Below are 14,443 nucleotides of genomic sequence, written 5' to 3' on the forward strand. Positions count from 1 at the left end.
TAAAAAATAAATTACAACTGAGCAAATAATTTAGCTGATGAATTTATCCTCTTTGCTTCACAGAATGTCCACAACCACAGAGCATTTTCTTCAGATGGTCTTGCTATTTGTGCTGGGTGGCTTTTTTAAGTTAACTGCTGCCTCCACAGACTGCTTGTGAATGATTTTACAGTTAACTTAACTGTGTCAAATATTAAAAAGGAGAGTTGATGGTTACAGCTTATATCACAATGGAAGAGGTGTGCCAAGTAATATTGCCTTATATTTTTTCAGGCTTAATTATGTGTACTAAAGCTGTTATTACTGCCCAGCTGACAGGCAATAGCTTAAGTCATACTAACTGGATTTCAGTCCAAATCCTTAATTGTGATTGATCAAGTAAATTATACATGCATTTAGGTGTTTTACTGTGCTCAGTGAGTCAGAAAGCATAGACAATACTTTTAGGTGGTGCATTAGACAACTATTTGCCCTAAGATGGGTGGACAAATTCAAACACTTAAAAGATCCGTGAAAATGTTGATCCTGAGCTGAAGTTTGTTAGGGTCATATCCACAGCTTTTTAAAAGCATTTAGGTGTCTAAAGCTGCACATGTGTAGGTAGGGTGATTCATAGAAGCTCTTAACTGTCAGGAAGTCAGCAGAAGTTAGAGCCCAGGTGGTTGTCTGCATCATCAAGAGACAAAATCTGGTGCTTGGGGATGGTTGGGTGCCTAAATAAGATTCTTTAGATTGAATTTGCTCAAAACTCAATTTTCTGAACTGGGAACCCTAAAATGGAAATCTACCAAGATCATCAGATTCTTTGGGAAGAATTGTCCTTGAGCTCTGTAAATAGTTTGTAGAGTTACAGAGATTTGCCTGCCCTTTCAAGTTTACATCAGTATTGTATCCCTCTTGACTTCAGTGTGAGCTGGACTTGGCCGTTTTTATTTATATTCTTTCAACTTAGAGGAAACCATCCTGAAATGTGAACTTTCTTAGTCTTGAGAGGTTTATGAAGTACTACTGTGTAGCAAGCAGGAGGTGAGGCTATGGAAAACGTAGCTGTGAAGCAAATGGGTAGAAAATCTGTAGGGATGTGCTGTCTTTGAATGTTTTAAGTAGCAAAGCACAACAGAGTCTATCCAACTGTAAATCAGTTCAACTTTCTTTCCATTGTGCCTGGATAATCACAGACAGGTTAATGCTAACAAAAGCTGAAACTGTCCCAATTTGGAATTAGCAGTAGCTGAGGTACTACCATGCTCAAATGTGCAACACATCAAAAAAGATGCTGAAGCTTGTGGTGTAGGACCTCACAGAGTACGGGGACTTTGTGTAGAGAATATGTGAAAGATAACTGAGAAAGAGCAACTTTGCTGACAAGTAAATTTGTGGTATGGGGGTCCACATTGCCACTAAAAATCTTTTAGGGATTTGTTCCAGAAGAGGTTGGAAGCCACAGCACTTCGGGGTATGTTACACATCTGTGGCATAGCTCTCTCAAAGGGACCATATATACCAACTCTGTCTCTGTGACTCTCCTTCTGTGAGCTTGAGGGATTTCACAGCATGCTAAAAGCCCAGAAATTTGCTATTGCCCTTCCAAGCCAGACAATGGGCCTGTGGCCTCACCAACAATGTATGAGTGCAGAAGTGCTGGCTAGAGCCCATCTCCAAATTGGATGGGGAAGAGTTGGATCTTGTTGTTTTCTTTTTTATTCTAATGTTTATATCCTTTTCACACAGCTTTCCTTATGACTGGCTTTTATTTGGCCCTTAAGCTTAACATTTGGAATTTCTATTTGCTGGGGTTTTTTCATCATCTTGGAAAATAATGTTGATTCTTCTAGTAAGCATCTTTCTTTTGTGTTTTGTTTCATTTTCTATTCTATATGAGTTCTTATCCAGTAGCTCATTGAAACAACTGAAGGAATTAAAGCAACCAAGTAACTAACATCTGGTATGCGTTTGCTTACTCTCTTATACTCTCTCCAGGGCAAGAAGTGTGTGCTTTGGAATGGTTAGCAGTTTATTATGTTATATATGAATACTTGTTGTTTACAGAAGATCAAAGAGGTTAATGTTGCACTTCAAGTTGAGAGTTGCGAAGTTTGTGGTAGCTCTGTGTTCTTAGGATGTTCATGACACAGGCTTTGGCACTCCAGGAAAGCATCATTTCCCGCTGAGCACAGTTTTACCCTTGAGTAAAAAAGTTGGTTGAGTGAGTAAAGGGTTCCCTTGAGTAGAGAGTATGTTGTGCTGAGACAGAAGTTGTCATATGCGGTCTTTGCCCTGTGGCTGGAGTCACTTGTTTAAATGCCACAAATTGTTCCGATGGTGCCTAGCACAACAATGTCCTGGTCCATGGCTCAGGGATCAAGGTCCCTGCAAGTCAAACCAGACATTCTTGAGATCATGAAGCTCCTCTTGACATAGTTATCATGAAACTTTCCTGCACATTTTTGCCTTAATGTAAAAATCGCTTGATAGTAGTAGTATTATAGCAGGTTGAGGATCATGGCCTTCCTAAGCAAGATCCATTTTCTCTCTGTGTCTTGCACAAATTATGACTACGGTGCCCTCAAAACAAAGCAGTAAATTGTTGCCCGCTGAATTTATTATACAGAGCAATTAAATGGAGGCACCATTATGAATATAATCTGCATAATCAATATGGGTTTATATTGCTGTCTCAACAGTAAGTCAGAGTCTAGTGTGCTAAGGATTTGCTGAGCACTGAGTTCTTGCCTTAGTTATTTCTGAGTAAAACTTGCTTTGTTTTTGTTACAGTCAGAAATGCCCCTAGATAATCTGAGATCTTGCCTGTTTTTTATAATATTAGCTGACATTGCTAGTGCTCTCATCTTAATGAATTGCTGAAAGTGAAGTAGAGATTTTACTCACTGAAATTAATCAATAAATGTAGTCAGTTTGGTTTTGAATCTACTTTGACCTCCAGTCACCCCAGTCCTTGACATTTATGATTTTTTTTTTTAATTTATAGTGTTGTAAAAACACAGCTTGGCTCTAGATCATGAGTGAAGTGTGGTACTGTTTATCAGCTGAGTCCTGCTGCCCTTCATCTGTGAGTAGAGATCAGTGCTTTTATTTCTGTCTTAATCATTCCTAAAAGCTGAGCTTTGGGAAATGCCTGGAGCAACTGTTTCTTACAATGATTCTGTTAGCTACTAAATACCTGTCTTCAAACTACACCTTAAAGTGTAAAATCACTTCTATGTACACAGTTGTGGTGGGTTGACCCTGGCTGGATGCCAAGTGCCCACCAAAGCTGCTCTATCACTCCCCTTCTCAACTGGACAGCAGAGAGAAAATATAAAGAAAAGGTCATGGGTTGAAATAAGGACAGGGAGATCACTCAGCAGTTACTGTCATGGGCAAAACAGACTCGACTTGGGGAAAATCAGTTTAATTTATTGATGGTAAAACTGAGTAGGAGAGAGGAGTGAGAACATGTGTAGGGTAATAAGAAATAAAACCAAACCTTCCCCCACCCCTCCCTCCTTCCCAGGCTCAACTTCACTCCCCATTTTCTCTGCTTCCTCTCTCCGAGTGGTGCAGGGGGACGGGGAATGGGGGTTGCGGTCAGTTCATCACGCGTCATCTCTGCTGCTCCTTCCTCCTCAGGGGAGGACTCCTCACACTCTTCCCCTGCTCCAGCGTGGGGTCCCTCCCAGGGGAGACAGTCCTCCATGAACTGCTCCAACATGGGTCCTTCCCAAGGGCTGCAGTTCTTCACAAACTGCTCCAGCGTGGGTCCCTTCCATGGGGTGCAGTCCTTCAGGAGCAGACTGCTCCAGTGTGGGTCCCCCATGGGGTCACAAGCCCTGCCAGCAAACCTGCTCCAGCCTGGGCTCCTATCTCTCCACGGGTCCACAGGTCCTGCCAGGAGCCTGCTCCAGCGTGGGCTTCACCTGGGTTCACAGCCTCCTTCGGGCACATCCCCCTGCTCCAGCGTGGGCTCCTCCCCGGGCTGCAGGTGGATCTCTGCTCCCCCGTGGGCCCCCATGGGTGCAGGGGCACAGCTGCCTCACCATGGGCTGCACCAGGGGCTGCAGGGGAATCTCTACTCTGGTGCCTGGAGCACCTCCTCCCCCTCCTTCTGCACTGACCTTGGTGTCTGCAGAGTTGTTTCTCTCACATATTCTCACTCCTCACTCCAGCTGCAGCTTGTGTCCAGTTGGGGTGGTTTTTTTGTTTGTTTCTCCTTCTCAAATACGTTATCCCAGAGGCACTACCACCGTTGCTGATTGGCTTGGCCTTGGCAAGCGGTGGGTCTGTCTTGGAGTCATCTGGCTCCTATGTCCATAGGGGAAGGTTCTAGCAGCTTCTCACAGAAACCACCCCTGTAGTCCCCCTGGTACTGAAACCTTGCTATGCAAACCCAAGACAACAGTTTATCATGCCATAAAACCTGACTATTCTCTGTCTTGCTTAGTTAGAAAGCAGTATGTCTCATATAATGCTTCTTTTCCCCCCCATGTCCTAGTAGAACAAGTACTTTGTCTTGATTGTATGGTAGGCTATGCATGCAGTAAAATTAATGTTTCAAACTAATTTGGATTTAAGATAAGTTCTTTAAAGGGGTTTGTAGTGTGTCCAGAAAAAGAAATGCTTTTTCCCATTTTTCAAAATAACATTTTTCTTTCAGTATATAAATAAAGCTCACTCTAGATAGAGATCTGTTTTTGCAGAATTAATTACCAGAGCAAATATGTAGTTTCAGCATTTTCTGGGCCTGGTTGTTCATGTGTTATAGGTGTCAGTAGTTGTTATACACAGGGAGATTACTATGAGATTTTCAGTAGCTTTGGTTGGAATGAGTCCCATGAAGAAGCAGAAGTAGAATATGTGAGGTTTATAGCATCAGAGCCTGTGTTCCTACTTGTATGAAGGGCTATAAAAAACCAATACAAGGAAAATAGTAAGAGAGAACAGCATTGAGTAGATGTCTAGTGATGTTTGTGACAAACCTAAAAAAACCCTTGCATGTGGGGAAGTTAAAGACGAGGTGAGTGAGAAGACCATGGCTCAGAAAGTCCTTTGTAACCTCCCCCTAAACAGAAAAATGGATCTGTATTGAAACCTTATGTGCCTTAACTTGTGCCCTGAAACCCTGCCACCATGAGCTCCCAGTGATCTATTTCTCTGTTCTTACCCTGTCTGGAAGGCACTGGAGTGGCAAGAAGGCAATAGAAGTCCTTTCCTTCATGGCAGGTGCAGGGAGTTGCTGCTTCTCTAAATAGTAGGTGTTCTCCATCACAGAGAAAATAAATCATTACATTTTACAGATACTATGAAACTGTCTCAGCTGGAGGGATTCAACTTTTGGCTGATAAATTCTGCAGCTCTCCAGGCAGTTTGGTGCTTTCCCTCCCAGCATGGATCTGTATCTCCATTTCCTTCTCCTCTCCTTGGGATTCAGAAGTTTGAACCCAGTTTTTAAGGCTTTTCCCATTTCCATCTTTTGCTATAATCAACAAGTGACAAGGACAACATTGTGCATGAGGGTTGACCCTACTGTGAAGCAGGATGGAATTGTCTTCCTTTAGGTCTTGCTGCAGGAAAAGGAGGTTGGGAGCCCTGCAGTAGAGTGGGTCCCTCCCTCTAAGGCAAGCAGCCTCTCTGGATCCTTCCATTTGGGTCGATAGACTTGGGATCAGTAGTTGGAAAATGGCTCCACCCCCATAATGCAACCAGTTCAGCCAGTTTGTTTTAAAAATGATGAGGAAGTCCATTCTGAATTAGATAGAGGTGCCTAAGAAGTTGCATAGTGAGTTACTTTGGGTGACTGCTGGAGCTGTAGCTAGCAGTGGTGGAAATGCAGACTTATCTCTGTTCAGGGTATTCACAGTTGATTCGTATCAAGAGGTCAGTTCAGCTCAGTTGAGTCTTCCCTTCTCCACAAGACCCCATAGCTCTAGTCTTTTATTTGGAGCTACAGATGAAAACACTTGCTATCTTTACACATTCAAGTGGTGGGGCTATATGTCTCAAAAGAACTAGTCCGTTAATACAAGTACCTGAGGCTGAATAAAAGCTGAATTGTTCTAGCTGACAGTAAATAAAGATTGTGGGGTGGGGTTCTTTTTTTCTTTTGCCTCCTACTTGTTCTAGTCGTGTAAAGTGGGGCTCACCCTTGAGGCCCAGTATCCCAACCATCCACTCTGGCACTTACTAAAGTCTACAGTGACTCCTGTTTGATGAAAATGCCCAGGTTTCTTTTATGTAAAGAAGTGCTGGTGCTCCTCTCTCATGCCGACATACAGCAGGGATGCAGCCATGGTGCACACACTATGAACAGGGAAATAGATATAACCTTAATGACCTTCATCAACTGAGTCAGGAGACCTTGAGGAGCAGCAAAAAGTATTCAAACTGTAACATGCCCCAACTTTGAATCATAATTGGTGCTATTGCAGGAGGCACTGAAAGATGGACAGGTATAGAAATTACTGTCTGTTCCTTAATTAGCTTCCACAAGCCATTAAAGACCACCAGAGCAATTTCTTTGCATGATATGAGTCCATCAGTTAGGACTGGAGAATTACGATGCTCTCTTGTCACATTTAAAATTAATTGACTTCCATATTAAACTGAAATAAATTAGCTTAGTATACCTCAATTAATGTTTAAGTGTCAGAGATCAAAAAAATTTGCTCTCCTCATGACCAGAAGTTATATATAATCCCATGATGAGTGTAGGAACTGCCAATTTTGGCTTGAAGACAACTGTTCCTTAGAAGGAAAGCAGGAGTTAAGTTCTTGAAAAGTCAACTTATTTGCTAGTAACTATATCTGCTTTTTGAATTCAGTGTCAGCTGAATTATTTAACTTACAGTAAAATATGGAAACATTGAAATGTCATTCTGTCTATCTGCAGGTATCCACAGTTACTTGCTGAGGCAAAATTTCTGGGGAAGTTCCATCTCTGGAAGCTCGTTTTTCCAGAAATGGCATTTCAACACCAACTTCTTAGCATTGCAGTAGTGGTTGTGGCTATGCTGTGGCAGAATAGGAAGAGCTTCTGGAACTCACCAAGGTCATAAGAGGCTTGTGACACTCCAGGTAAGTAGGAAGGCAGGTAGAAAAATACCTCAAGGGAGTGCAGATACCCAAATATGTACTAGACAAAATTCTAAGTCAGGAGTTGGAAAGCTTCATATGCACATTTGATATGTTTTCAAGAATACAGAATGCTCTTCTGTGGATGACTCTAGAAAGAAATTAATTGATATGACAACAGAAGTAATTGCAGTCCACATTCAAGCAGGTAACATTGAAAATACAGGATTATAAATTGCACCATCATATAAAGCATGCAGCTCTACTGAAACCGTAATTGAGACACCCGCTCTTAAGCTTTATTCTAAATGTTTTGATGGTTTGACAAGTTTTCTGTCTTTAACCCAAAGATTTGTTACTTCATTGCAGTAAACTTATATAATGAGTGTTAATGTCAATGTGATAGTAGTAGAGACTGATTTATTGATGAATTAGGCATTCTTCCTCTGCATTAGAAAAAATTAAGGAGAGCTAAACCAGAACTTATTGCTTTCAAATATGCTAAAGCTGAGTTAAACCATCAAACCTACTTCTGCAAAATGCTGAGTAATAGTATTCATCATTTCATTTCTTTTTTTGCTGTAACATTTCACAGTAACTGGAGATGGAAAAAAGAATGTGTCACAAGAGGAAAAACGAATTAAATGCTCTAACAATATCTTATGTTCTTTTCAGGTTCCGTGTAATCTCGTTGGGCACCAGCAGTGAAACTCTTCTGTTCAAAATGGTTTATGGTGAATTTTTCCACAGACCTGGCAAAGATGCAGAACTTATCAATTTGAATGTGGGTGGCTTTAAGCAATCGGTGGATCAAAGCACCTTGCTCCGATTTCCCCATACCAGACTCGGGAAACTTCTCAAATGCCATTCAGAAGAGGCTATTCTAGAACTGTGTGATGATTATAGCGTTGCAGACAAGGAATATTACTTTGACAGGAATCCTTCCTTGTTCCGATATGTTCTGAATTTTTACTATACGGGCAAACTTCATGTCATGGAAGAACTTTGTGTCTTTTCCTTCTGCCAAGAAATAGAGTACTGGGGGATAAATGAGCTGTTTATTGATTCCTGCTGCAGCAATCGGTACCAGGAGAGGAAAGAAGAAGGTCCTGAGAAAGACTGGGATCAGAAGAGCAATGACAGAAGTATAGACTCCTCTAATGAGGAGTCATCCATATTTGATAAAGAGCTGGAAAAGTTTGACAATCTGTGTTTTGGTGAAATAAGAAAGAAGATCTGGGTCAGAATGGAAAATCCTGCATACTGCTTGTCTGCCAAGTTAATTGCCGTGTCATCCCTGAGTGTTGTCTTGGCGTCAATCGTGGCCATGTGCATTCACAGCATGCCAGAGTTTCAAAGGCTGGACGCCAATGACAGGGAGATTGAAGACCCTGTGCTGGAAGCTGTGGAGATTACGTGCATCATCTGGTTCACTGCTGAGCTAGTGATCAGGCTCATCACCGCTCCCAGTCAAAAGAAGTTCTGGAAGAAACCACTGAATATCATTGATTTTGTTTCTATTATCCCATTTTATGCCACCTTGGCTGTGGACACAAAGGAAGAAGAAAGTGAAGATATTGAAAACATGGGGAAAGTGGTTCAGATCCTGCGGTTAATGAGGATATTTCGCATCCTGAAACTGGCCAGGCACTCTGTAGGACTGCGGTCTTTAGGCGCCACATTGAGACATAGCTATCAGGAAGTTGGACTTCTGCTTTTGTTTTTGTCTGTTGGGATTTCTATTTTTTCAGTGCTTGTCTACTCAGTGGAGAAAGATGATGACTCATCAGAACTGCACAGCATCCCTGTTTGCTGGTGGTGGGCAACCATCAGCATGACCACTGTTGGTTATGGAGACACTTACCCAGTCACGCTTGCTGGAAAGCTGCTCGGCACCCTATGCATTATCTGTGGGATACTAGTTGTAGCACTTCCAATCACTATTATTTTCAATAAGTTTTCTAAGTATTATCAAAAACAAAAAGATATTGATCCAGACCAATGCAACAATGATCGCAAAGAGAAATGTAATGACCTACCTTATTTTAACATTAGGGATATTTATGCAAAAAAGATGCACTCCTTCATTTCTAGCCTTTCTTCAGTAGGAATTGTAGTCAGTGACCAAGATTCAACAGATGCCTCCAGCATCCAAGATATGGAGGATGTTTACAACACAACATCTTTAGAAAATGGTACAGGAAAATGAGTTGAATCACTTTCTTTTCCCTTTATTTCTCTTCTGATTCTTGGTAAATGTGGACTTACAAACTTCAGTGAATTTATTAAGAGCAGTTAATTCTCAGGGTGCTTAACTCAGCCATATTTGGACATTCTTTGCTCTGAGGATGCCATACAAGCTTCATTGTTTATATGAGGCTTTAGAATATGCCTCATATGGTGGTTTAGTTTTTACGCAACTAATGTTATGCATTTTTTTTGAGAAAAAGTCAGGAAAACAGTTTTAAATGTGAGATCAGTGTTTGTTTGGTTTTGTGGTTTTTTTTGGTTGGTGTTTTTTTTTTTTTCCCTGCAGCAATCTGATAGCTTATACAGAATCTGCTTTTATAATTTGCTGCTGTTCAGGTAGAGATATATTACAAACATGTAAGAACTATTGCACAAGTCAATGAAGTTTTTACCTGCAAATACATGAGGAAAAAGAAGGAATTATGTACACGTAAAGCTGTGCTCACTAACACATTTATGTAATCTTGGAGTTGGGAACCCGTTTCGTAAGTTGGGGCAGAAAATGTATTGGTACATACTGTTTTTACTCCATGGAAGCATAATATTTATGAATTTCTTTCCAAAAGCACAATACATTTTTAGTTTGTTAAAATAAATTAATCCCATTGTGCCTATGTTTTTCTCAGCGTCCAGCATGGCCAAGCTCTATCAGGTCCTAAATGGTCTAAATCACAAGTTGCAGGATGAAGCATGTGGTGTAGGACAAGTCAGGAGCTTATTGTACTGTTTAGCCACCTCTTCTGCCATTGCAAACCTGAGCAATTCTGGTGCCTGTAGAGGATCCTGATGTGCTTAAAAGACCACCCTGGTGGCTTCCCCAGAGCCTTTGTTTTGTGGGCACCAAAGCAAACATCAGTGGTGGTCTTTAGAAGTTATCGCTCCCTGCTGTCAGCGCTGTTCCTTTGCTGGAGTTTACTGCCTTGGTGAGGAGCAAATGTGAGCAGCATCTCGGCTGTGCTGGTTCTCAGGCCAGGGCTGTAATGCAAAGCAACAGCAAGCATATGCGGACATGCTCTACCATACATCACGCATCAGAGAGGTGGGGTGGGTACTGCGTGTGGGCACCCATATGTTAAACGACTTCATCTCCTTTTTCTAAAGCTCATCTGTTGGTGGTGAAAGCTTTCGTGGTTTGTACTATGGGCTGGAGTGGTGCTTATTGCCTGGCAGAGTGCTGCAGCTCTGTGCATTCCTCTCCAGGGATTTCATATGCAGCCAGCTAATCCTGCTCTGGTTCAAACTGGATCTTCTAGGGCTATTTAAAAGGAAAGCCAGCCCTTGAGCCTAGCATTGAAGAGTGCTGGAGAAACTTGAGGACCTTACAGAAGTCCATAGTGTTTCTGAACACTCATTTTCTTTCATTTGTCTAGTGGCTAAATTAGGTGCTGGGCAGTGGACAACTGAAGATACTGTGATGTTCATATTTTCCTTAAAGAGAGGCTTCACTTTTTTTTTTTTTTTTTTTTTCAACTGGGACAAATGCTGGAGCTCTTACTCAGTTTCTACTTGGGCAGATCAAAATCAGTAGGAGTTGACTTCAAGACTGAGTAAAACCAGAAGATGGCAGTTGATTTTAGCCTCTGCAGAGGGTTGATTTTTCAGATGTCTGCCAGGTTTTCTATTGCAAAATACACCTAGTAGCTGAGATGCACTGGTATTTACTGAGGCACAGAGCTCTAACCTCTTTCTGAAATGGAGAAACAAAAAAGAATGGGGTGGATCAACCTATACCTCAGAAAGAGGTGTCCCTCAGTACTGCTGTGCACCAATATAGTAATGTGGGACTTAAAGAGAATGTTTTGAGCTTTAGAGAATGTGGTGGGTTGACCCTGGCTGGAAGCCAGGTGCCCACCAAAGCTGCTCTATCACTCCCTTCCTCAGCTGGACAGCAGAGAGGAAATACAACGAAAGGCTTATGGGTCAAGATAAAGGACAGGGGGAGATCATTCACCAATAATTGTGAAGGGCAAAACAGACTCAGCTTGGGGAAATGAGTTTAATTTATTGCCAATCAAATCAGAGTAGGGTAATGAGAAATAAAAATGAAATCTTAAAACACCTTCCCCCTCCCCTCCCTTCTTCCTGGGCTCAACTTTACTCCTGATTTCCCTGCCTCCTTCCCCCCAGCGGTGCAGGGGTATGGGGAATGGGGGTTGCGGTCAGTTCATCACATGTGGTCTCTGTTTCCCCTTCCTCCTCAGGGGAGGACTCCTCACACTATTCCCCTGCTCCAGCGTGGGGTCCCTCCCATGGCAGACAGTCCTCCATGAACTTCTCCAACATGGGTCCTTCCCAAGGGCTGCAGTTCGTTCTTCACAAACTGCTCCAGCGTGGGTCCCTTCCACGGGGTGCAGTCCTTCAGGAGCAGACTGCTCCAGCGTGGGTCCCCCACGAGGTCACAAGCCCTGCCAGCAAACCTGCTCCAGTGTGGGCTCCTCTCTCTCCACGGGGCCACAGGTCCTGCCAGGAGCCTGCTCCAGCCTGGGCTTTCCATGGGATCACAGCCTCCTTTGGGCACATCCCCCTGCTCCAGCGTGGGGTCCTCCCCGGGTGCAGGTGGATCTCTGCTCCCCCGTGGGCCCCCATGGGTGCAGGGGCACAGCTGCCTCACCATGGGCTGCACCAGGGGCTGCAGGGGAATCTCTGCTCCGGTGCCTGGAGCACCTCCTGCCCTCCTTCTGCACTGACCTTGGTGTCTGCAGAGTTGTTTCTCTCACATATTCTCACTCCTCACTCCAGCTGCAGCTTCTGTCCGGTTGGGGTGGGGTTTTTTTTGTTTCTCCTTCTCAAATACGTTATCCCAGAGGTGCTACCACTGTTGCTGATTGGCTTGGCCTTGGCCAGTGGTGGGTCTGTCTTGGAGCCGGCTGGCGTTGGCTCTATCAGACATAGGGGAAGGTTCTAGCAGCTTCTCACAGAAACCACCCCTGTAGCCCCCCCAGTACCAAAACTTTGCCACGCAAACCCAATACAGCGAAACTTCAAATTTTGGCTTATTACTTGCTGAGTGTCATAACTGTATGTGATACTTCACAGATAATTAAGGTTAATTCTTCCCATAGTTAGTGCAGGAATACCAGAAGGGAAAGTTAGCCTAAATGTGTTTTGTTCTTAGTGAACAATTAGCATTACAAAGATACAATGATATAAAATATTAAATATGTATGTGCATATGAATATAATAGGAACCGGCAGAATAACAGCATAAAAATTATGCTCTGTCCAAATAAACTCTCTTGACAGTCTCCTTACAAAGATATATTACATTGCCACTGAAGTTCAAAAGCAATGAAAAATATTGTAATGCAATAACAATTACTGCAACTACAATAACAAAAACTGCAAGGAATTTGTATTAAATAATTGAAAAAACCCTGTGTCTGAAAAATATAATCTTATATATAAGTCATTACCCAAGGACTGCAGAATATACAACTTTCTGTATGAAATATTACTGAGCGGTAATTTGTCATAAAATTTATAAGTTCTTGGTCAATCATATGAATCAGTCTTAAGGCGGTGACACTGCTTAAGTTGCTCTGACTTTGTGATATGCATATATACATCTTGCAGCAAAGTGAAGCATGTCTTCTGGAACATCAGAAGGTAGAGTACATATCCATGTATCACGCAGTGTATGTTATTTTGATTTCTGGGATGAGATCTCAGCTTTTTTCAAATCGGTTGTATCAGACAAACAAAATGGCTTTGTTGTTATCAGTTCCCTTTGCTGGAATAAATCCAGCACCTCAGTTTCACATAGGTGTAACAGGGAGCAGGATATGACCCCTGTCTAATGCCAAAAGATACTCCCTTCAGGGCCAAACTGTAGTCCTGTAACATGCGCTGGTACTAGAGAATGTCACAAGTCTTGAGTGCCAGAAAAAAGCAGATGAGAGCAAATTCTGAGATACTGCATGTTCTTCCTGCTAGTAGAAGTTTTTAGTAGAATAATTTACTAGTAAGAGATAAACGTAAGAGGGGCTTGTTTCTTATTTAGTCTTCTTCCTCAGTCTAGAGTTACGTATTATCAATATATAATATCAGTATCAATGAAAGGTAGATTGTCTTTATTGCTTTTGTATTTCTGTATCATGTGTTTTTCTCTTTAAAAACACATCCTAAATTCTCTCCACCCAGCTGCTCTCTTTCAGACACCAAAGCAAAGAAGATGTTACTGTTTCAATATGCATCCCATTTTGTATGGGAGAGATTTGTTTGTCTTTATATAAAACAGTTCCCTGGCACGTTATTAGTTTGTTTGTCTTGATGGCAAATGCTTCCCCTTCGATACACATTATTTCCAGCGTAGCATCCATCTTTGCAGTGTGTTTCCCTCGTGTAGCATGGGAAGACACCACTGCGCTGTGTTGCAGTTACTCGTTTGAGCAGCTTCCAGCTGGCAGGGGTTATCACCCAGCTGCCCGCAGCTCGTGCCTTGCTGGGAGCACGCTCTGTCATTGCCACCATTTTTCAGTGTGGGTTGGAAGCGGGAAAAGGCCAATGTAGAGAAATGAGAAAAAAGAAATGGGAGAAGGTAGGGAGCTGTCAACCAACGGGGATGACAGAAAAGCCTGAGAGGACTTTAGAAGAAAGGAGAAGAGGAAGAAGTTGACAGAAGGAGTTCTCACTTTATTTTTCTTTTCCACCAGTGCTTTTCTTTCTTTGCCTCCCCTTCTGCTTTGCATCCCCTCCTGCTACCACCCTGGCCTCCCTTCCCACCCAGCCTGTGGTCCAGCAGTCCTGTTTCTGTCCCAGAACAAGGGTCTTTCTGAGTCCAGAAAGGCATGTTTTATCCACCTGGCTGGCAGCAGGCAGAATTTAGCGGGGATGAAATTAGTGAACACTCCTGCTGTATATATGAGCAGTGATTAACACACTTATGGGCTGTGCTTTTTTGTAAAAAAAGTCACAATGTGGCTCAAATCAATGAGTGTAAATGTGAGCTAAATAAACGGCACACCTGTGTCAGGCCTATAAATTAACTATCACTTATGGCTTAGGTAGAAATTAGTGTCAGGCACCATAATGCGAAATATTACCATTTAAAAGCAGAATCCATGCCGACTCTTGTGTGAATGGGCTGCTGTCAGCGAATCCTGCGAGTATCAGGCAGATTTGACTG

At 42.5% G+C, this 14,443-nt stretch overlaps 1 protein-coding gene across 1 annotated transcript; it reads left to right on the forward strand.

Moving 5' to 3' along the window:
- The first annotated feature begins 7,792 nt into the window (after positions 1-7,792).
- On the forward strand, positions 7,793-9,277 carry KCNS3 (potassium voltage-gated channel modifier subfamily S member 3). Its single transcript, XM_009479310.2, has one exon. It carries the CDS (start codon positions 7,793-7,795, stop codon positions 9,275-9,277), a length of 1,485 nt encoding a protein of 494 aa, XP_009477585.2.
- The last annotated feature ends 5,166 nt before the right edge of the window (positions 9,278-14,443 follow it).

This window comes from Pelecanus crispus, chromosome 3 (assembly GCF_030463565.1).
Source record: "Pelecanus crispus isolate bPelCri1 chromosome 3, bPelCri1.pri, whole genome shotgun sequence".
NCBI classification, from domain to species: domain Eukaryota; kingdom Metazoa; phylum Chordata; class Aves; order Pelecaniformes; family Pelecanidae; genus Pelecanus; species Pelecanus crispus.